The 23,631-nt window shown below is 45.9% G+C and overlaps 1 protein-coding gene across 2 annotated transcripts in view; it reads right to left on the bottom strand.

Annotated features, from left to right (window-relative positions):
* Positions 1-23,631, bottom strand: part of TMEM232 (transmembrane protein 232) — a 299,472-nt gene that overhangs the window by 196,755 nt on the left and 79,086 nt on the right. For both annotated transcript variants that reach the window (XM_068247370.1, XM_068247365.1), the window contains exons 3-4: positions 9,431-9,542; positions 43-148 (exon numbers count right to left, since the gene is read on the bottom strand). In XM_068247370.1, coding sequence (XP_068103471.1) covers positions 43-148; positions 9,431-9,542 — 218 coding nt within the window. The remainder of the gene's footprint in view (positions 1-42; positions 149-9,430; positions 9,543-23,631) is intronic.

The raw sequence follows: 23,631 nt of genomic DNA, 5'->3' as shown, positions 1-23,631 counted from the left end.
TAATGTTATCAACCAAAGTAGAACAAAATAATAGACACTCACCTTCCTGAATTCTGCCTTTACACTGGGCCAATAAAATGAGTTCCGTCCAGGCAAGGGGCAGGTTTACATGACCTTCACAGCCCTTGGAATAAAGTCCAGATCTCCTCTAAGAAGAAACACAAATCAAATAAATGTAGGTTTTGTCATCAAATGGAACCCGAATATAGTGCTAAAATATTGGTACTTTCAGAGCCACATTTCTGGAAAGGCTACAAAGTCCCGGCCTTGAGTGGCTGCAGCCCAAGGAGGCACATGGACATGAAAGAGGGGCTGCTACATATAAAAGGGAGGCTGAAAATGGAGAGCAACACATGAAAAAGGGAAACTGGTGTCCAAAGGCGCTGTTTATGAAGCAGAGGGACTGCAGTACATGGATTAGGCACATGAAAGAGGGGGCTGCACATTGAATGGGAGACTGTTGCTGTACATGAAGGGGAAGCCACAACATACTTAGCCTAGAGGCACGAAAAGTATAAATCTGGCCTTGGGTACTTTAGTTTGTGTTTACAGTGTATTACCACTGCAAAGAGTACCGGGCATTCTTGTCAGTATTTTGTGACATGTTAGCTTCCTACAAGCTTATGAAATGCCTCCAATACATTGGCATGAGTTTATTTATTGTTGTCAGCAATTAGCCCATACTGCGAATATGCCTTTCATTTAGAGCTTTGGCTTAAGATTTACTTGTGCCTGAACGGACATAAACTTCTGTGTCAGTTAGTCCTGTGTGAAAGTAGAGTAACGGAAGTAAAGACTGTCTTTTCACATCTCTCTATAAACCTGGACATGACACGTAGAAAGCTATGACTTGCCTCAATAGCCACTACTAAGATGCCCCACTCCTGCTCTGGCATTTTCATTACATTCACCTAAATAAGGGACAGAGTAACATAATGAAGGGCAGATTTCTTGTCTTACTTCTCATTAGCTGAAAGAGAAAAATAAACAATATTCTCCCTCCGAAACCCTCAAATTACACAGGATAAAATAAAACAGCATCAGAGCAGCTATATGTTTAGTAAGCATATTAAGATCGAGTATTGAGTAGACATACCTGCTGTGCTCTAAATATGACTACACGATGCACTGGAATAGCTTACTGGCAGGACATCATGAGTGGAAGTAATCAGTGAATACAGGAAAACATGGCATCCCCTGCACTCTCACCAGTGCATTCCCACAGATATGCACTCTCCTACCCCGGGTAATGAATGGATCAGTGGAGAAAGCCCTGAGACAGTGCTGGAAAATGTGCCCCCTGATTTGTGAAGACCTAAGCCAATTTTACAGCCAGAGAAATTATCATTCTGGGAAGTATGAATCTGTATACTGTTGCTTGGGTTTACAAGTTTAGTTAGATTTTTATTTGCAAAATTAGTATATAGCCAATGGATCCACATAATACCTAAAAAAACTAGATTGTTGGTTCCACATATCTCAGGTAAGTCTGCTCTCCGGCATTTAATACAAACAGATATCTGTACAATTGTGAATACACTTTACATTGTAAGCTCGCAGGGCTATCTCGCCCTTATGTGTCTTGGAATTAGCCATACATTCTGTTCATCATGCTACATTTTGCACTGTAATTACTATGCCTACCAATTCTGTATTAAGTAACACCAGTGTCTATATTTTGAGTATACTAATGTCTGTATTATTATGTACCCCATGTTTGTTTCTTACTCTGTACAGCACCACGGAATATTTTAGCACTTTATAAATCAATAATAATAATAATACTATGTGTAGGGTGCATCCACCGTTAGCTTAGGAAATTCTCTATGACATTGGCCTTGCCGATGGCTGAGAGGCTTACCCACATGTCTGTGATATGTGGAACCAACAATTTGTCCTTTTTTTGGGTGTTGTGTACATGCATTGGCTATCTGTGAATTTAAGCTGAGGTGACTTAACCTCTTGCCGACAGGCTGCGCGCGCATCTTCTGCTTGGGGGGCGGAGCTCCGCCCCGCCTTTAGTCTCCGAACGGCTATTGCTGCTCGGGAAACTGTTAGATGGCATGATCGCCGTCTATTTACATGGTGCAGCGCGATCAGCAGCAGCGCTGCACTGGGGACAGCCGTGTGACACGGCTGTCCCCCTGGGGAACAAGAGAGCGATCGGCTCTCATAGGGTGAAGCCTATGAGAGCTGATCGCCATGATTGGCTGGCTGGCTGGCTGGGGGAGGGAGGGAGGGTTTTTAAAGTAACAGGGGTTTAAAAAAAACAACAACAACTCTAATATTTATTTTAAAAAAAATAAACATGGGGGAGTGATCAGACCACACCAACAGAGAGCTCTGTTGGTGGGGAGAAAAGGGGGGGGGGGGTTACTTGTGTGCTGTGTTGTGCGGTCCTGCAGCTTGGTCTTAAAGCTGCAGTGGCCTATTTTGCTAAAAATGGCCTGGTCACTAGGGGGGTTTAGCCCTGCAGTCCTCAAGAGGTTAAAATTTTGCTCTCTGCTTTTGCCCAGCTTCAGGTGCTCCTTATATTGAGTGAACTACCATTTGTTGCACATTTATTGTTTAGCAATCAAAATTTGGCTCTTTCCAAAGTCACTCAGAAACTAATGTTTTTCCATCTTTCTTGCTTTCACCACAATGCCTTCAAAACAATAACAACAAGATAATCTATGTTATTGTCTTCATCTGTTACCGGTATTAATGTTGTTGCTGATTGGTGTATGCATCATCAATGTTTTGTGTTTCAAAAATTGTATTGTTTTACAACAATATAACATGAGAAACATGAAGAATGTCATAATTAAATATCATATACATTAATCACAAATGATAACAATGTAACACGTATTAACATAAACATTTCTTGGTACAGTTTTGCCAATGTGGGCTTAATTTGTGCTCCAGGGGACATCAACCCACTTTCTGGAGCATATATTAGATTAAAGAGGAACTTCAGCCTAAACAAACATATTGCTATTAAGTTACATTAGTTATGTAAATTAAAATAGATAGGTAATATACCCACCCTGTTTTAAAAGAACAGGCAAATGTTTGTGATTTCATGGGGGCAGCCATCTTTTTGGTTGAAAGGAGGTGACAGGGAGCCTGAGACACAATTCCAACTGTCCTGTGTCCTGATCACCCCTTCCAGCTGCGCACACTAGGCATTGAGAACAACAACATCAGAAATCCCATCATGCTTTGCGCAGCATCAGGGGAAAAATGCCCGGGCAGATTTCTTTGATAGGGGGGAGCTTAGCTTCTGTGCAGCTAAAAATGAGGCTTGGGCAAGAAAAACAAAGTTCTGATGCTGTGAAACTGTTAAATAAACACAAAGTCTTTTCAGTGCCGCTGAGTAGATTTTTAGTCTGGAGGTTCACTTTAAGTAGGGGAACTAGTCCAGCAGGAAAGGGACTAGTGGGTTATGGGACTTTGTGTTCTGAATATAGGCAGAACACCTAGGAGAAGGTGGGTCGAATCTCTTGGTAGAGCAAAAAGATAAGAGAAAGGAAGTAGGAAAGAGGAAAAAGTAAGGAAAGAAGAGACAAAGTATATCATAGCCTTGTTATCAAAGCGTCCTCCAATGAGGGGTGCTCCAGCTAAAAGAAAACCTGTAATAATAAAAAAATCCCTCTGGGGGATACTTACTTACCTTGGGAGGTGGAAGCCTCTGGATCCTAACAAGGCTTCCCCGTCCGACTCCGTCCCTCCGTGCAAGTGCCAGGGTCCCCCGAAGTGCGGCAAGGTAAACACGGTTTACCTACCGCGATCCTGCTACATTAGCCGCTCTTCATTCCGGTTAAGGCAGAAATAGCCGAACCCGTTTAATCCGCTTTTCTGCTTAGCCTGAACAAAGAACTGCTACTGTGCCTGCGCAGGATCCCGGAGAGGTAAATATATCAAGCCTTGTCAAGCTTGTCAGGGGAGGATTCGGGGGAGCCAGCGCTGGATTCCCTAAAGCTACAAGGAGGGCTCATTGGGACCCTAAGGCTTCCCCCTCCCGAGGTAAGTATCCCCCAGAGGGTTTTTCTTTACTTTACAGTGTCTCTTTAAGCCAGGGATCCCAAATGTTTTCAAGTATCATCAATGTTTTATTGAAAGTGAACTTATCTAGTTTTATAAAAACATTGTAATAGAAAGTATTTTTTCTCAAATAACAGAATAAGCAGAAGCACAGCTTACACACAGGAATGCTCAGAATAGACTAATGTACAGAAGGAAAACTGGCCGTAAGTATACAATCGTGCTTGCATTGTTCTCACTGAGGTATTATTGCTAGTAACAATGAGCCCATGTAGACAACCATTTGTGGTGAAGGCACTAGGAGACTGATTTTTTAGGAGGTGGTAAATGTCCATTTGTGCACACATAATTATCACGCACGGTGTTTTCACATCGGTAAAGCAGTGCTAAATTTTGCCTTTTGTGTCCATTTCCATTATGCTTCTATTATCCACAAGTCTTTTCTCTGAATCTATGCTGCACAATACTGAAGTCCATTGTGTGCCCCATGCTTTCTGCTGTAACTAAGCGGCTTATTAAAAATAGATTGTCAAATGGACTTTCTTTTACAATGGCTAAAACTGGGATTTAACAGCTCAAAACTGTACTTTTTGTGGACTGTATTCTACTTAAATGGTCACAGTTTGTTTGCAAGCAACAGTTTTCAAATCCCATTTTAGAAACACATCCATAATATATGGCAATCGCATAAACTATGAAACACAAATTTCATCTGTGGTCTAAAACATTAAACACAGCATAGCACTAATAGGAATAAAATACTGTATATGAATGTTTAAAGTTACTGGAAGGGTTAATAATCAAACTTCCACTTTACTCAGAAGTGAATTCATAAGACTGGCATTGCCTGGGACAAAATTATCAGATTGTGTTGAGCTGGGTGGGTGGTGGGGGATAGGATTGGAAGGGTATGGAGATAATCAGGCCCATCATGACGCATCTCATGTAAGAATCTAGTTCATAATTATGTTCCAGACAGATGTTGAGGCCCTCAGGCTGGACAGTCCTCAGCCTGAAGATCAAAGAACATCTCCCTGGACCTGAGTACCTCAAGTCTGTTGGTTACATGCTCTGGAGCATGCTCTATTGGGCATAAATGATCTTGAATGTTGCACAATTTGAAATGACGGGAGAATCCCTATTTAGCAAAGCCTTTTAGGATATTTCTTTGGTGTTGATCCAATCTAGTTCCTATTTGTTGTGTTGTGCACCATACATATTGTAGGCCACATGGAAAGGTGGTAAGATAAAGAACAAAGCTGATATCAAATATAATGTGGGTATTACGCTTCCTTACAGCCTTTCTTAGGCCTTGTTAAGAATGGTGCTCTGCCACTTTCTGCCTGCTGGTGGCAGCATTGACTTTCATGGACTTCCATTATTCCACCAGCAGTGTATATGTATATATATTCTGCATATATGCTGTATCGATCCATCTATATATTTACCGGTATCTATTGATGCTCTATCTATCTATCTATCTATCTATCTATCTATCTATCTATCTATCTATCTATCTATCTATCTATCTACAGTGGCTTGTAAAAGTATTTGGCCCCCTTGAAGTTTTCCACATTTTGTCATATTACTGCCACAAACATGAATCAAATTTATTGGAATTCCACATGAAAGACCAATACGAAGTGGTGTACACGTGATAAGTGGAACGAAAATCATACATGATTCCAAACATTTAATAAAAAATAATAATAACTGCAAAGTGGGGTGTGCGTAATTATTCAGCCCCCTGAGTCAATACTTTGTAGAACCACCTTTTGCAGCAATTACAGCTGCCAGTCTTTTAGGGTATGTCTCTACCAGCTTTGCATATCTAGAGACTGAAATCCTTGCCCATTCTTCTTTGAAAAACAGTTCCAGCTCAGATTAGATGGACAGCGTTTGTGAACAGCAGTTTTCAGATCTTGCCACAGATTCTTGATTGGATTTAGATCTGGACTTTGACTGGGCCATTCTAACACATAGATATGTTTTGTTTTAAACCATTCCATTGTTGCCCTGGCTTTATGTTTAGGGCCGTTGTCCTGCTGGAAGGTGAACCTCCACCCCAGTCTCAAGTCTTTTGCAGACTCCAAGAGGTTTTTTTACAAGATTGCCCTGCATTTGTTTCTATTCATTTTCCCATCAACTCTGACCAGCTTCCCTGTCCCTACTGAAGAGAAGCACCCCCAGAGCATGATGCTGCCACCACCATATTTGACAGTGGGGATGGTGTGTCCAGAGTGATGTGCAGTGTCAGTTTTCTGCCACATATAGCGTTTTGCATTTTGGCCAAAAAGTTCCATTTTGGTCTCATCTGACCAGAGCACCTTCTTCCACATGTTTGCTGTGTCCTCCACATGGCTTGTGGCAAACTGAAAACGGGACTTCTTATGCTTTTCTGTTAATAATGTCTTTCTTCTTGCTACTAGAGATGTAGCGAACGGTTCGCCGGCGAACGGTTCCAGGCGAACTTTGGTGGTTCGCGTTCGCCTGGACCAGGTGAACTTTTGCGGAAGTTCGATTCGCCCCATAATGCACTATGAGGGTCAACTTTGACACTCTGCATCACAGTCAGCAGGCACATTGTAGCCATTCAGGCTACACTAAGCCTTGGAGCCCCCCCCCCCTCTTATATAAGGCAGGCTCGCTGGCTATGACACTCACTCGTGTGCCTGCTGCAGATAGACAGACTAGGGAGAGCTGCTGCAGATTTTTTTTTTTTCCTAGGGAAAGATTAGTTAGGCTCTTGGCTTGCTCCTGGCTGATTGTTATTGCTAAAATAGCACCCCTCAACAGCTCTTTTGAGCGCTAATGTTCTCCTGATGTGGTTTTTTTTTTGTGTGTGTGTTGCTCACTGACACTGACATTATACAGCCCTATCTGTTGCAGCTGGACCTTGGTAATTGTTTTTACTGTGCCAGCCAGGCCCTGCCTAACTATCTATACTGGGACACCTACCTAACTACTGGGGCACCTACTTACCTATACAGGGACACCTACCTACCTATACTAGGGGACCTACCTATGCCTACCTACCTATACTGGGACTCCTACCTATGCCTACCTACCTATACTGGGTCTCCTACCTATGCCTAGCTAACTACTGAGATACCTACCTATGCCTACCTACCTATACTGGGTCTCCTACCTATGCCTAGCTAACTACTAAGGCACCTACCTATGCCTACCTACCTATACTGGGTCTCCTACCTATGCCTAGCTAACTACTGAGGCACCTACCTATGCCTACCGACCTATACTGGGACTCCTACCTATGCCTACCTACCTATACTGGGACTCCTACCTATGCCTACCTACCTATACTGGGACTCCTACCTATGCCTAGCTAACTACTGAGGCACCTACCTATGCCTACCTACCTATACTGGGTCTCCGACCTATGCCTAGCTAACTACTGAGGCACCTACCTATGCCTACCTACATATACTGGGACTCCTACCTATGCCTACCTACCTATACTGGGACTCCTACCTATGCCTACCTACCTATACTGGGACTCCTACCTATGCCTACCTACATACAAGAAGATAATAAGGTCGTTGCTTCATTGTGGACAGACCAAATTTGATCAGCTGGACAGTCACTGTTCTATCATTGAGCTACCACAGCCCGGCAACCATATGGGCTGGAAAACTGCCATGGCCTGCACTCTGGCCATGTTGCGCACCAGTCCAGCACGGCCGTCACTACGCAAACAGCTGTTTGCGGTGCATTACACAGTGAGTTTGGTGTGTCAGTGTGAAGCAGTACTCTAATTACACTCCCTGCTTGATGCATACACATGCAAGATGTTTAACCCTCCTGGCGGTTAATTTTTTTTGACAAAATGGCAAAAATCCTTTTTTTTAAAAAAAATTTTTTTGTGTTTCATGTAAAGCTACCAGAGTGGTAGCTACATGAAACACCACTAGAGGGCGCATGTGTCCCTCTAGTGCGATCGTCGCCGGCATCAATAGCAAACAGGGGAACGCGTATATAACGCGCTCCCCTGTTTGGCTTCTCCTGCCGCCATGGCGACGATCGGAATGACGTCATGGACGTCAGCCGACGTCCTGACGTCAGACACCTCCGATCCAGCCCATAGCGCTGCCCGGAACTCATTGGTCCGGGCAGCGCAGGGCTCTGGCGGGGGGGGGCCCTCTTGCGCCGCTGCGTACGGGCGATCGCCGCAGAGCGGCGGCGATCAAGCTGTACGCGCGGCTAGCAAAGTGCTAGCTGCGCGTACAGCATTTTAAATGGAGCAAATCGCTCCACCAGGGGCTGAGATATCTTCCTGCGCGGCATAGCCCGAGCTCAGCTCGGGCTTACCGCCAGGAAGGTTAAAAGCACTTTAGGCCTGCAATTTAGCATTCAATGTGATTTCTGCCCTTAAAACGCTGCTTTGCGTCAAATCCAGATTTTTCCCCAGGACTTTTGGTGTCTATCCCACTACGCCAACTGGGGATCCAGGTGTTAGACCCCTTGAAACATGTTTTCCATCACTTTTCTGGCCAGCATATTTTTTTCTATTTTTCAAAGTTCGCCTCCCCATTGAAGTCTATTGCGCAACTGACTGCACTCAGACCAAAGGGGGCTGAATAATTACGCACGCCCCACTTTGCAGTTATTTATTTGTAAAAAATGTTTGGAATCATGTATGATTTTCGTTCCACTTCTCACGTGTACACCACTTTGTATTGGTCTTTCACATGGAATTCCAATACAATTGATTCATGTTTGTGGCAGTAATATGACAAAATGTGGAAACCTTCAAGGGGGCTGAATAATTTTGCAAACCACTGTATCTATCTATATATATATATAGTTTGTTATGTACAATTTACCAATCTTTAGCTACAAGCTATTGCACAAATTGTTTGCACTTGTCTGCTCTTTTCTTGTAGTATCAATATACATTTATTGAAACAGAAATATGTATTTTAAAAACATTAAAGTGTAAAAACATTAGTTCAGGACTGATACGTGTTTATAGAAAAGTTTTAACAAGACGGCTTCAGCTTTAATAGTGTGTCTGCTTTTCTGCAAACTATTTTTCTCTTGAGATCGATCACTTTAGCGGAAAGGAAAATATTTTAAGCAAATTCCATCAAAATGGACAAAGCTGTGTGAAATCGGTCATTCCAACTGATCAGCGTGTGCCAGCTATAGTCAATGTCACAGGAAAGCAGGAAATAAACAGGACTCAACCCAGGTATCCTGTTTATTTTTTCCCCCCAGGATGCTAAGTGCAACCACTTATTCTTGATTGCAAGCTTCTAATTAACTAAGCATTATTTGCATTTTCTTTATAGGATGAAGATGAGTCACAAAATATGCCGGATAATAGAATGAGCATACTTTTGCACAGCTTCCACTTAAAAACATCTTAAACTTTTGTTACCTTGCATCCATGAAGTATTTTCCTGGCAGAGTCAAGCATATGCTCTTGATCCTCCAGCTCTTCTGCAGCATTAAACTGTTTGATGAATTCCTCTGTGACTTCCAAGGGCCTTCTAAATGAAGATCACAAGGAATGCGGTGATTTCAAATGTCATTTACTTACAAGAAACATAATCCTCTATTGAATCATCAAATTAAAGAAAAAAGGGAAAAGAGGAACGCTATTCCTCAATGAGCAAGATGTAAAGCAAAAGACTCTTTTATTTTTAACTTTGTTCATTATATGTAGCATTAGAAGAAGACAATGCTTCCTTCTAATTACATTCTCAGGAAGCGCATTTCTCTTTCTTTTTTATGTGTGTATATATAGATACTATAAATCATAAAACATAAAAGATTTATGACTATGTCTGTATTCTCTGCCTGTCTTTAGAGCACAATTTCAATGAGGGAAATAAGATACCTCCCCAATCTCCACGCTCCCTGTGCGTATTGGTTAAAAAGCATTAAAAAAAAAAGAACTCTTTACACCAAAACTCTAGCCATGGCGACGGGCGGGATGACGTCACCGACGTCATCGACGTCGTGACGTCAAAGGGAGTCCCGATCCACCCCTCAGCGCTGCCTGGCACTGATTGGCCAGGCAGCGCATGGGGACTGGGGGGGGCGGCGCTGCAGGTAGCGGCGAATCTTTGCGGAACGGTGGCGATCGGTGTGCACAGTGCTAGCTGCGTGTAGCAAAAATAAAATTATGCAAATCGGCCCAGCAGGGCCTGAGAAATCCTCCTGCGCGGTTACCGCCAGGAAGGTTAATGTGCCAGGCTGTGCATAAACAGCATAACAGTTTTATGGAGTGGCTACTAGGGATGCTCATTCGGATTCAGCGGAATTGAAATGTCCACATTTCAGATTGGAAATTGGCATTGGCGGAAATAACCACGGATGTACCACGGAATCGGAAATCAGCATTTCTGACCATCCCTAGTGGCTGCACACCCCTCCTAACAATTATAGAAAGGGTTTGTTGTATGTGTTCGATACATTTGGGCTGATGAGTTGTATCTGGCTTGTTAATAATTTGCTTATCTTCTATTGAATTATTTAGCAAATCATCCTCGTTTCTGTACACAACCTATCAATTTGTTATTGGTGCCTACAAAACTAACATTCTAATCTAGTTCTCAGGGGTCGAGTCCTGCGTGGACGCGGGTGAACGGCGTTCACCCACTTTTTCTTCAGAGTGAACGCCGTTCACCCTGGCTTGTGTGGAGGGAGCAGAGCAGAGAAGGCGAGCTATGGGGACAGTGGGGATGGGCGGACATCTCCCCCCCCCATCCCTCACCTTTGTGCTCCCCTTCCTGCCTCTCCCCTCCAGCGTTGTTAAGTGTCGGGCACGGCGGCGAAAGTGGGCGGAGACTTTCCGCCTTCTTCCAGCCGCAAGGGACGCTCCGCTCTGTGTGCGGTTAGAAGACCAGACTAGCCGCACACAGAGTGGAGCGTCCCTTGCGTCTGGAACGAGGTAAGTCTCCGCCCACTTTCGCCTCCGGGCCCGACACTTAACAACGCTGGAGGGGAGAGGCAGGAAGGGGAGCACAAAGGTGAGGGATGGGGGGAGATGTCCGCCCATCCCCACTGTCCCCATAGCTCGCCTTCTCTGCTCCCTCCGGGTGGGGGGCTGGGGGCACACCTGGGTAACCTGGGCACATATACCCCTGCCTACATATACTGGGGACATATACACCTGGCTACATATACTGGGGACATATACACCTGCCTACATATACTGGGGACATATACACCTGGCTACATATACTGGGGACATTTACACCTGCCTACATATACTTGGGACATATACACCTGCCTACATATACTGGGGACATATACACCTGCCTACATATACTGGGGACATATACACCTGCCTACATATACTGGGGACATATACCCCTGCCTACATATACTGGGGACATATACACCTGGCTACATATACTGGGGACATATACACCTGCCTACATATACTGGGGACATATACACCTGGCTACATATACTGGGGACATATACACCTGGCTACATATACTTGGGACATATACACCTGCCTACATATACTGGGGACATATACACCTGCCTACATATACTGGGGACATATACACCTGCCTACATATACTGGGGACATATACACCTGCCTACATATACTGGGGACATATACCCCTGCCTACATATACTGGGCACATATACCCCTGGCTACATATACTGGGCATATATACCCCTGGCAACATATACTGGGCATATATACCCCTGGCTACATGTACTGGGCATATATACCCCTGGCGACATATACTGGGCACATATACCCCTGCCTACATATACTGGGCATATATACCCCTGACTACATATACTGGGGACATATCCCACTGGCTACATATACTGGGCACATATACCCCTGGCCAGAGCAGGGACAAGGTCCTCCAGCACCCAAGGCTGAGACACCAAAGTGCGCCCCTCCATCCCTCCCACCCCAGCTGTCACACACTGATTGCTATTAGACTAAGAGGGCCACAGGGCCCACAACCTCCCCAACACCTTAATATCTAGTTATCTGGCTTGCAGTCACTGCTATGTATCCCCTTTTCTTATTTCTTTCTGCTTCATACACAATTAGGAATGACAGCTGAATGAATTGTGCGCCCCCTCCTACACTGCGCCCTGAGGCTGGAGCCTCTCCAGCCTATGCCTCGGCTCTGCCCCTGGCTACATATACTAGGCAACTATACCTCTGGCTACATATACCGGGGACTACTATACTCATGGCTACTTATACTGGGGACACCTATAGACCTGGCTACCTATTTTGGGGGAACTGGTGTCAGATTATCTGCATGTTTGTGGAACCGCTGTTATGTATTTTGGGGAACAGCTGCCAGATTATGTGTATGTTAGGGGAACGGCTGCTGGCAGATTACATGTATTTTGGGGAACTGCTGCCAGATTGTGTATGTTTGGGGGACCACTACTGCCAGATTATATGTCCTTTGGGTGTTACGTGTATTTTGGGTGATCCGCTGCCAGGTTTCGCGTATTTTGGGGAACTGCTTCCAAATTATGTGTATGTTGGTGGAACTGCTGCTGCCACATTGTCTATTTTGGGGGAACCACTTCCATATTATCTGTATTTTGGAGGAACTTCTACCAGATTATGTGTCTTTTTGGTGAAATGCTGTTAGATTACATCTATTTTTGGGGGATACACTACGGCAGAGCTCAAACTTCCTCGGCAGACCTTTTACATCACTGCTAAGGTCATGTATATTTGGCCCCACCCATGACCACGCCCATGGTGTGCTTGACCACGCCCATTTTTTTGGCACGCGGCGCAGAAATTCTCCGGGTAGGTTCACTCACTTCTTTTTCCAGGACTAGACCCCTGCTAGTTCTGTATCATGCCTGAAGATGAAAAGTTTTGAAAGCTTGTAATAAACTACGTACAGTTAGTTACTGAGAGTATTAGCTGAATCAACATTTGTTGGTTTGATGTTTGCACATCTGCTCCACGACTAACACTGAACCATACTACACTTGCTCTTGCTGATATAACTCTGTAAATCCTTCTGTTTCTTTTTAACAACAACTGGCACATACAGCCTTTATATTTTCTATGTATTTCATGAGTATGTACAGGTTACTATGGTATCCAGAGTCTTTCCTCTACTTAAAGGGGCACAATGGCGAAAAATTTTAAAATTTAAAATACGTGGAAACATTGACAAATAAGTACGTTTCTTCAAGAGTAAAATGAGTCATGAATTACTTTTCTCCTATGTTGCTGTCACTTACAGTAGGCAGTAGAAATCTGACAGAAGCAACAGGTTTTAGACTAGTCCATCTCTTTATAGGGGATTCTTAGCAAGGATTTTATTCTTTATAAAGATATTCCCTAAAAGGATTTAACCACTTCACCACTGAGGGGTTTTACCCCTTCGAGCACCAGAGCAATTTTCACCTTTCAGCACTCCTTCCATTCATTCGTCTATAACTTTATCATTACTTATCACAATGAAATGTACTATATCTTGTTTTTTCCGCCACCAATTAGGCTTTCTTTAGGTGGGACATTATGCCAAGAATTATTTTTTCAGTTTTGCGTCCATCCCTAATTACAAGCCCATAGTTTATAAAGTAACAGTGTTGTAACCTCCTGACATAAATATTTAAAAAGTTCAGTCCCTAAGGTAACTATTTATGTATTTTTTTTAATTGTAAATGTTTTAATTACAAAAAAAAAAATTTGGGGAGTGTGGGAGGTAATGAGTTAATTTTTTTGTGTATAAGTAATGTATTTGCATGTGAAAAATGCTTTAGGGTGTAGTTTTACTATTTGGCCACAAGGTGGCCACAGTAACATTTTGTTTATGCGACCTGCAAGCATCCTTCTGCAGGAAGTACAAAGAGGCTGGGAGCACGGGAAGTACGGATTTCTCCAACCCTGGTGGTAAAAGGATGGAAAAAGGGACGGAGAAATTCGTACGGGTGGGGGTAAAGTGGTTAAAGCATCAGCTGGCCAGCTTCCCTGTTTACTACACAGTTTTTTTGGCAGTTGGACAGAGCAACTGCCATTTACTAAGTGCTTTTGAAAATAAATAAATCCCTAATAATCCCCTATGAAGAGATGGACTAGTCCAAAACCTGTCACTTCTGACAGAATTCTACTACCTACTGTAAGTGACAACAACATAGGACAAAAGTAATTTATGGCTCATTTTCCTCTGAAAAAAATGTACTTCTTATTTGTATATGTTTGCACATATTTAAAATTTTACAATGTTTCGCCATAGTGCCCCTGTAAGAAAATGTCAAGCCTGAAGTGAGTTTCCTCTCTTCAGATTCCCTTTAAAGCTCCTATTTAACTACTTAAGCATTTTAGACATAGCTGCTACATCCAAAATGCTTCCCCTGCTGCCGATCGCCCCCGTACATGATGGTGCGCGCTCCCGCACACGCTCCCACCGCCGCCCATTAGCCCGGAGATCAATGAATGGAAATGCAGTTCCCATTCATTGATCTAAGTCCTCGTATGAAAGACCAATGCCGTCTACGAGATGGCTCCGTCTTTCACAAAGCCCATGCTCTCATGTCCGCTCACTACTTCCGTATTGTGTAGTAATACTATGCATACAGAAGTGAGATGCAAGGACATCTTGTGGCCAAATAGTAAAATTACATCTGGAAATAAAAATTTCCAGTAAATGCATTTATTTACCTTTAAAATTAACCCCTTACCTCCCACACTCACCAATAGTTACACAAAAATGTTTTTTGTAAAAAATATAAAAGTAAAAAATAAACAATTAAAAAAAACATAAATAGTTACCTTAGAGACTGAACTTTTTTTTAATATGTATGTCAAAAAGGATTATTACTGTTATTTTTTAAATTATGGGCTTGTAATAAGTGATGGACGCAAAACTGAAACATGCACCTTTATTTCCAAATAAAATATCGGCTCCATACATTGTGATAGGGACATAATTTAAATGAGGTAACAAATGGGCAAATAAAATACGTGTTTTAATTACAGTAGCACGTATTATTTTAAAACTATAATGGCCGAAAACTGAGAAACAATGAATTTTTTAAATTGTTTTCTTAAAGAGAACCTGAACTGAAAAATAAAAGTGAAAATAATCATACACAGGTCATACTTACATCCTGTGTACTCTACTCCTCAATCCCTTTCTCCTCTCCTGCATCCTGTTTATCCACTGTGATCAATGGGATTCTCCGTCCTCCATTTTGAAAATGGCCATTAAACCATAACAGCTTCCTGGTCAGCACACTGTTAAACTATAATATCACCAACTTGGTCATTGTGACGGATTGCGGAGAAACCGTTCTGACAATGATGCGGCGGAATCCGCGCACAGAGCGGCGATTTCCCCGCAGCAACATGCTTCTGGTTTGTCTGGACCTAGTAGTGCACACAGATGGAGAGCTACGCGCGCGCGCGCCGCAAGACAGGCTCTTTGTGCCAATAGGAGAAGGGTCAGCTGATCGAGGCGGTCAGCTGATCCCAGCTCAGCAGGTGATTGGTTAATGGGAACTGGGCGGCGCTGTGGAGCGCTTTACTATATATATCTCTTGCTGTTCAGTTGCTGGTTGTCTGGCGTTGCGAATACCTATGTGTTAGCACTCAGACCTTAGTCAGATCCTTCAGTGTGGTGGAGCCAGGTGGACCTGGGAATCCACACTTAACCAGTTTACTGTGTATCATCTGTGTTATTCTTTAGACCAGTTCCAGGGTGTGGAGACCACGGACCTCACACCCCAGACTAGGAATACTGTGTATCATCTGTGTTATTCCTTAGACCAGTTCCAGGGTGTAGAGACCACGGACCTCACACCCAGACTAGGGAACCTGTGTTATCATTCTGTTATACATCAGACTAGTTCCAGGGTGTAGAGACCACGGACCTCACACCCAGACTAGGGAACTTGTGTTATCATTCTGTTATACATCAGACTAGTTCCAGCGTGTAGAGACCACGGACTTCACACCCAGACTAGGGAACTAGTGTTATCATTCTGTTATACATCAGACTAGTTCCAGGGTTTAGAGACCACGGACCTCACACCCAGACTAGGCATTGTTTGATATCTGTTATGACTTATTGCTTTCCTGACTTTCCCTCTGCTTTCTGATTCGGTACCTTGCATTTCTGATTACCTGTTGCCAAACCCTGCTTGCCTTGGATACCGAATAAGCTTCCTGTCTTTGTACTTTATCTGTCTGTGTGTTGCCGACCCGGCCTGCTCGAGCTTTCTGGCTGTCACCCACCCCTTGGGTGCTCAGCCTTCCTGCAGGGCCCCCCTGCTCCTCAGAGGGGGCATTGCTGCAAAATCAGTCAGGGTCTCCTTCTCCTGGAGTCCTTGACTGCAGTAGAGTCTGTCTCTACTCATTGGACCACCTGCTACCCCAGTGGTCCAATTACTACTGTTACACCAAACACTTACACGCTTCAGGTGTCCAGAGGTTAGCAATATATCTGTATTATCGGTGATTCTGTAGATCATCAATAATCAGGTATATATCTGTATTCTTGGTGATACTGCAGATCACCAAGAATCAGATTCTCTCTGCGTGCTGACACCAATCATTACAGTCATAGAGAAACATGGACATTACCTTGCACATTCAGTTGTAACTGACAGCTGCTGATATATAACTGACAGCAACTGGTATATTTCAGTTCTGACAAAATATTGCCAGAACTGGAAGAGAACACTGTATGAAGAAAATGGTGAGCTTCTGAGAGGAACTGACGGTGAGGTTAGTATGTTGCAGCTTCATCATGCGTTTATTTTAAATAATTTTACTAAGTTCAGGTTCCCTTTAATATTCCTGTTAAAATGGATTTATACTAAAATAATTCTTAGCAAAATGTACCACCCAAAAAAAGCTTAAATGGTGGCGGAACAAACAAGATATATGTAATTTCATTGTGATAAGTAGTGATAAAGTTATCGGCCAATGAATGGGAGGTGATAATTGCTCGGATGCATAAGGTGAAACAACACTGAAGGCTGAAGTGGTTAACCACTTGATGACACTGGATGGATATACAGTATTTGTCCAGTGTATTTGTGGAGAGTGCACCACCAGTTTGTCATTAAATGAGGCACATGTGGTACCATTTTAACCATGACAAGTTGTAGAATACATTTCGGTGTGTCTTAAAGCTTAGACCCACATCACACAAAAAAGGTAGAGACAAACTCAATCCAACATAAAAAAGTAATTTTCTAAATTATTATCAAATTTGGGACAGTTTTAGCAAAACATATGTGGTAACATTTTAACTGTGATAAGCTGTATGTAAAGATTGGTGTCAGCACGCAGAGAGAACCTGATTATTGGTGATCTGCAGTATCACCAAGAATGCAGATATATACCCGATTATTGATGATCTGCAGAATCACCGATAATACAGATATATTGCTAACCTCTGGACACCTATAGGTATGTGAGTGTTTGGTATAACAGTAGTACTTTGAGTAATGCACCTGCTGACCAGGTGATCATAGGCAGTAAAGGAACAGTGGTGCTCAAATACCCCTTTTTAAAATTCGAGTTTGGTCGAATTCGAATAGTAAATTATTCGAGGTCAGTCGAATATTCGAGTCGAATAATTTTTACTATTCGATTCGACCTCGGACTTCGAGCTCACTATTCGAGTCAGTATTCGAGCTCATTATTCGAGCTGACTATTCGAATTGGCCTTAAAGAGGAACTGTAACATAAAAAGATCCCCTGGGGGGTACTCACCTCGGGTGGGGGAAGCCTCCGGATCCTAATGAGGCTTCCCACGCCGTCCTCCATCCGTCAGGGGTCTCGCTGCAGCCCTCCGTGGAGTCCGGGCAGCGGTGACGTCAATATTTACCTTCCTGGCTCCTGCGCAGGCGCTCTGACGGCTGTCGGCTCCGAACTACACGGAAATACCCGATCGCCGTCGGGTCCGCTCTACTGCGCAGGCGCAAGTTTCCTGCGCCAGCGCAGTAGAGCGGACCCGAATGAGATCGGGTATTTCCGTGTAGTTCGGAATGGAAAGCCGCCACAGCGCCCCCGCTGGAGCCAGCAAAGGTAAATATTGAAATGACAGTCGGCACAGTCGCCGGCTGTTCGGAGGGCTGCGGAGAGACCCCCGTGGGACAGAGGACGGCGTGGGAAGCCTCATTAGGATCCGGAGGCTTCCCCCACCCGAGGTGAGTACCCCCCAGGGGATCTTTTGAATGTTACAGAGTCTCTTTAAATAGCTTCCAACACTTGTTTTAAGGGTGAATGATGCAAGAAACATCTTTTTTTCCAAGTAACAACAGCAAGTGATTATGTGGGGATGTTCCTTTAAAAAAAAAAGGTGAAAAGAGAAGTTGTGTCCAGAATTTTGTTCAGTACTGTATATACTTCTTCTTCTTCTTTATCTTCTATCTTCTTCTTCTTCTATATCTTCTTCTTCTATATCTTCTTCTTCTATATCTTCTTCTATATCTTCTTATTCTTCTATATTGTCTTCTTCTTCTTCTTCTTCATCTTCTTCTTCTTCATCTTCTTCATCTTCTTCTTCATCATCATCATCTTCTTCATCTTCTTCTTCTTCTTCTTCATCTTCTTCTTTTTCATCTTCTTCATCTTCTTCTTCTTCTTCATCTTCATCTTCTTCATCTTCTTCTTCATCTTCTTCTTCTTCATCTTCATCTTCTTCTCCTTTTTCTTCTTCTTCTTCATCTTCTTCATCTTCTTCTTCATCTTCTTCTTCTTCTTCTTCTTCTTCTTCTTCTTCTTCTTCTTCTTCTTCTTCTTCTTCTTCTTCTTCTTCTTCTTCATCTTCTTCATCTTCTTCTTCTTCTTCTTCATTTTCTTCTTCTTCATCTTCTTCTTCTTCTCCTTCATCTTCTTCTTCTTCTCCTTCTTCTTCTTCATCTTCTTCTATATCGTCTTCTTCTTCACTTATTTCTCTTTTCAATTTTTTTTTTTTAAAGAAATGCAGCTATTTTTGAGCGTAACAAATAGCTGGTGGCGCACGCATGTTTGAAGCGCCATTGTATGTGCTCCCTGGCAGTGGAAACACACAGACAGCAGGAGGTAAATTCAGCAGCAGGAGGAGGAGGATGAGTGTGTGGCAGCAGGCAGTCAATGAGGCAGGCAGCGTGACATAATAGCCCTGGTACCTAGCGGTGATAACAGGGCTGTAAATAAACACAGCAGGCAGGAGGTCCCAGACAGCGGTCGTGCAGCCCACATCGTGTCCAATACACAACTGGGACAAAACAGTTTTCAACCCGGGCACCTCAGAAAAATTAAACCTTTTTTTTTTTTTTTTAATGGTTTTTTGGTTTTGTTTGTACAACCAATTACACAGATATATAGCTATTGTTTGACGTAATAGCTGGTGGCAGAGTGGCAGCAGAATGTAATTCTGTGTACCCTGGCAGTGGGAAACACAGACCGACAGCAGCAGCAGCAGGAGGAATGGAGGAGTAATGTGAGCAGCTATTGTTTGACGTAATAGCTGGTGGCAGTGTGGCAGCAGAAGGTAATTCTGTGTACCCTGGCAGTGGGAAACACAGACAGACAGCAGCAGCAGGAGGAATGGAGGAGTAGTGTGAGTGTGGCAGCAGGCAGGCAGCGTGACATAATAGCCCTGGTACCTAGCGGTGATAACAGGGCTGTAAATAAACACAGCAGGCAGGAGGTCCCAGACAGCGGTCGTGCAGCCCACATCGTGTCCAATACACAACTGGGACAACACAGTTTTCAACCCGGGCACCTCAGAAAAATTAAACCTTTTTTTTTTTTAATGTTTTTTTGGTTTTGTTTGTACAACCATTTACACAGATATATAGCTATTGTTTGACGTAATAGCTGGTGGCAGAGTGGCAGCAGAATGTAATTCTGTGTACCCTGGCAGTGGGAAACACAGACCGACAGCAGCAGCAGCAGGAGGAATGGAGGAGTAATGTGAGCAGCTATTGTTTGACGTAATAGCTGGTGGCAGTGTGGCAGCAGAAGGTAATTCTGTGTACCCTGGCAGTGGGAAACACAGACAGACAGCAGCAGCAGGAGGAATGGAGGAGTAGTGTGAGTGTGGCAGCAGGGAGGCAGCGTGACATAATAGCCCTGGTACCTAGCGGTGATAACAGGGCTGTAAATAAACACAGCAGGCAGGAGGTCCCAGACAGCGGTCGTGCAGCCCACATCGTGTCCAATACACAACTGGGACAACACAGTTTTCAACCCGGGCACCTCAGAAAAATTAAACCTTTTTTTTTTTTTTTTAATGGTTTTTTGGTTTTGTTTGTACAACCAATTACACAGATATATAGCTATTGTTTGACGTAATAGCTGGTGGCAGAGTGGCAGCAGAATGTAATTCTGTGTACCCTGGCAGTGGGAAACACAGACCGACAGCAGAAGGGCAGTACACAGCAGCCCACTGTAGGTGTAAAATGTGTGGCTGCAGGCGACGTAATAGTCAAACTGAACCAGGCTGGCTTAGTGAGCAGGAGCCAGGAGGTGGTAAAGGGTGGTAAGGCACATTAACGATGGTTCTTAGCCAGTTCATGTCCCCCTCTCGCCGACAACAGGGGCCAGGAACTCGCCTTCCACCCACGCCTGGTTCATCTTGAGAAACATCAGTCTGTCCACAGACTTGTGAGACAGACGTGAGCGTTTCTCGGTGACCACGCCACCAGCTGCACTGAAGCAGCGCTCGCACAGCACGCTGGAAGGGGGGCAGGACAGCACTTCCAGGGCGTACTGCGCAAGCTCGCTCCAGATCTCCAGGCGCTTGACCCAATACTCCATGGGATCAACAGGGGCATCGCTGTCATGCTCGCTGTAGGACCCCATGTAGTCAGCCACCATTCGGGTCAGGCGCTGGCTGTGACCGGAGGAGGATGCTGCTGCATGCACCTCCTCTCTAGTCACTGCTGCCGGAGCCTCTACAGTCCTGTAGAGCTCGTTGCTGAGAGACAGCAGGTCTGTGGGGCGCTTGCTGCTGGATGCAGGCACCTGCTGCTGCCTCTGTGCTGGCTGGACAGTGGGGGTGGAAGGCTGGGGGAAGGCTTCCTCCAAGCGCTCAACAAGGGCCTGCTGCAAGCTCCTTATTTGTTGCGCTTGGTCTCCTCCTGCAGGCGGCAGGAACTGGCTCAACTTCCCCTTGAGGCGTGGGTCCAACATCATGCTGATCCAGATGTCCTCCCTCTGCTTCATCTGGATCACCCTGGGGTCCTTGCGCAGGCACGCCAGCATGTGCGCTGCCATTGGGAAGAGGCGGGCCACGTCTGCTGGCACATCGACGGCAGTGCTGTCCTCCTCATCCTCCTCCTCTGCCGCCTCATCCTCTCTCCACCCCCGCACCAACTCAGCTGCGCTGTGCTGATCCCCCTCATCAGCAGCAAGGTCAGGGACCTCCACCAAGTCCTCCTCCTCCTCCCCCTCAGAGGTGGACTGTGCAGCTGCTTGCCGCTCCTGCTGGTCCAAGGCTGCCGCTCCCTGTTCCAGCAAAGCATCGAGGGCCCTGTTCAGCAGACAAACCAGGGGCACCCACTCGCAGACCATAGCATGGTCCCTGCTCACCATGTTAGTGGCCTGCAGAAAGAGAGCCAGCACTAAGCACACCTGCTGCATGTGCCTCCAGTCATCATCGGGGACGATGGACGGGATGTTGCTGGTCTTGTCCCTTCTCCGAGCGGCGGAAACAGTGGCCAGGGCAAGGTACTGGTTGACAGCGTGCTTCTGTTCAACCAGACGCTCCAACATCGCCAGGGTGGAGTTCCAGCGAGTCGGAACGTCAAGGATCAGCCGATGGCGTGGCAGCTCCAGCTCCTTTTGCACGTCTTCCAGGCTCGCACAGGCTGCAGCCGAGCGCCGGAAGTGACGCACAACGTTCCTTGCCGTTTCCAGCAGTTCGCCCATCCCCTGGTAGGTGCGCAAGAACTTTTGCACCACCAGGTTCAGCACGTGGGCAAGACAGGGGATGTGGGTCAGGTTTCCCCTGTCTATTGCGGCAACCAGATTGGCCCCATTGTCGGCCACCACCTCTCCGACTCTGAGGCCTCTGGGGGTCAGCCAAATCCTCTCCTGCTCCTGGAGTTTGGCCAACACATGGGTTGCCGTCAGCTTGGTCTTCCCAAGGCTGACCAAGTGCAGCAGCGCTTGGCAGTGGCGGGCCTTCACGCTGCTGCTGAGGCGGGGGGTTTGGCCAGGTGTGCCGGAGGATGGCAGAGGATCGGAGGAACCTGCTGCAGTTCCCCTGACCCTGCGGGGGGGCACCACCCGCTGTGTTGCTGCTGCTGTGCCCGCTGCTGCTCTCCCATCCTCACCCCCTTCCACCAAGCTGACCCAGTGGACAGTGAAAGACAGGTAGCGGCCTGTCCCGAAGCGGCTGCTCCAGGAGTCCATGGTGACGTGGACCCTTTCACCAACCGCGTGCTCCAGCCCTCGCTCCACATTGGCCATCACAAAGCGGTGCAGTGCAGGAATGGCCTTGCGGGCGAAGAAGTGTCTGCTGGGGAGCTGCCAGTCTGGGGCTGCACAAGCAAGCAGCGCCCGCATGTCGCTCCCCTCCTGCACGAGCGTGTACGGCAGGAGTTGGGAGCACATGGCCCGTGCCAGCAAGCCGTTCAGCTGCCGCACGCGACGGCTGCTGGGAGGCAGAGCCCTAACCCCCCCCTGGAAGGACTCGCTCAAAAGGCTCTGGCGTGGCCTTTTGCTGGCACGGGAATCAGCAGACACAGCAGAGGAGGCCACTGAGGACTGGCTGCCAGAACAGGCCTCAGTGTCGGCGGCAGGAGTTGCAGAGGGGGGAGGAGCAGTGCGTTTCCGCACTCCTGCTGGTGCTGCTGGAGGAGCAGGAGGGCGGGTGGCTGCTGTTGCTGCTGCTGCTGCTGCTGAAGGCTGTGCAGTGATGGGTGTGGTGCCACTGCCAGCACCAGATGCCTTCAGCCTCTGGAACTCCTCATGCTGGTGGAAATGTTTCGCAGCAAGGTGGTTGATGAGCGAGCTGGTGCTGAACTTTAAGGGGTCTGCACCTCTGCTCAACTTCCGCTGACAGTGGTTGCAAGTGGCGTACTTGCTGTACACTGTGGGCATGGTGAAAAAACGCCAGATTGGTGACAAAAACAACCCCCTACGGCATGGAACCGCTGCTGCCTGTCTCCCTGTGGTGGTTGGGGGGGGGCTTGGGTGCGGCTGGTGGTGGTACTGGCAGATGCTGCTGCTGCTGAGCCTGAGACACCAGCAGGCTGTGGGACCTGCCTACTGCTGCCAATGCTTGCAATGATGCGCCTCCTTGCAAGGCCCACAAGCGCATCCTCCTCCTCCTCAGAGCTGCTGAGGACGACATCCCCTGGAGGTGGTGGCACCCAGTCTCTGTCTGTCGCCGTGTCATCATCATCCTCCCCCTCCTGAAACATGTCCTGCTGGGATGATGACCCCCCAAACTCCTCTCCTGATGCATGGATGGGCTGCTTGACTGTCGCCACAGTCTTGCTGTCCAATCCCTCATCCCCCAAAGTGCCCATCAGCATCTCCTCCTCCAAATCGCCAACAACAGCAGACAATACCCTGATGGTGCCTGGGGTAAAAATACTGCTGAGTGACAGGTCGCCAACTTGTGACGGTGAACTGGCCTCCTCCCCAGGCCCTGCTGGGCG

This window comes from Hyperolius riggenbachi, chromosome 1, assembly GCF_040937935.1.
Source record: "Hyperolius riggenbachi isolate aHypRig1 chromosome 1, aHypRig1.pri, whole genome shotgun sequence".
Taxonomy (NCBI): domain Eukaryota; kingdom Metazoa; phylum Chordata; class Amphibia; order Anura; family Hyperoliidae; genus Hyperolius; species Hyperolius riggenbachi.
This window is presented reverse-complemented; position numbering and strand designations above follow the sequence as displayed.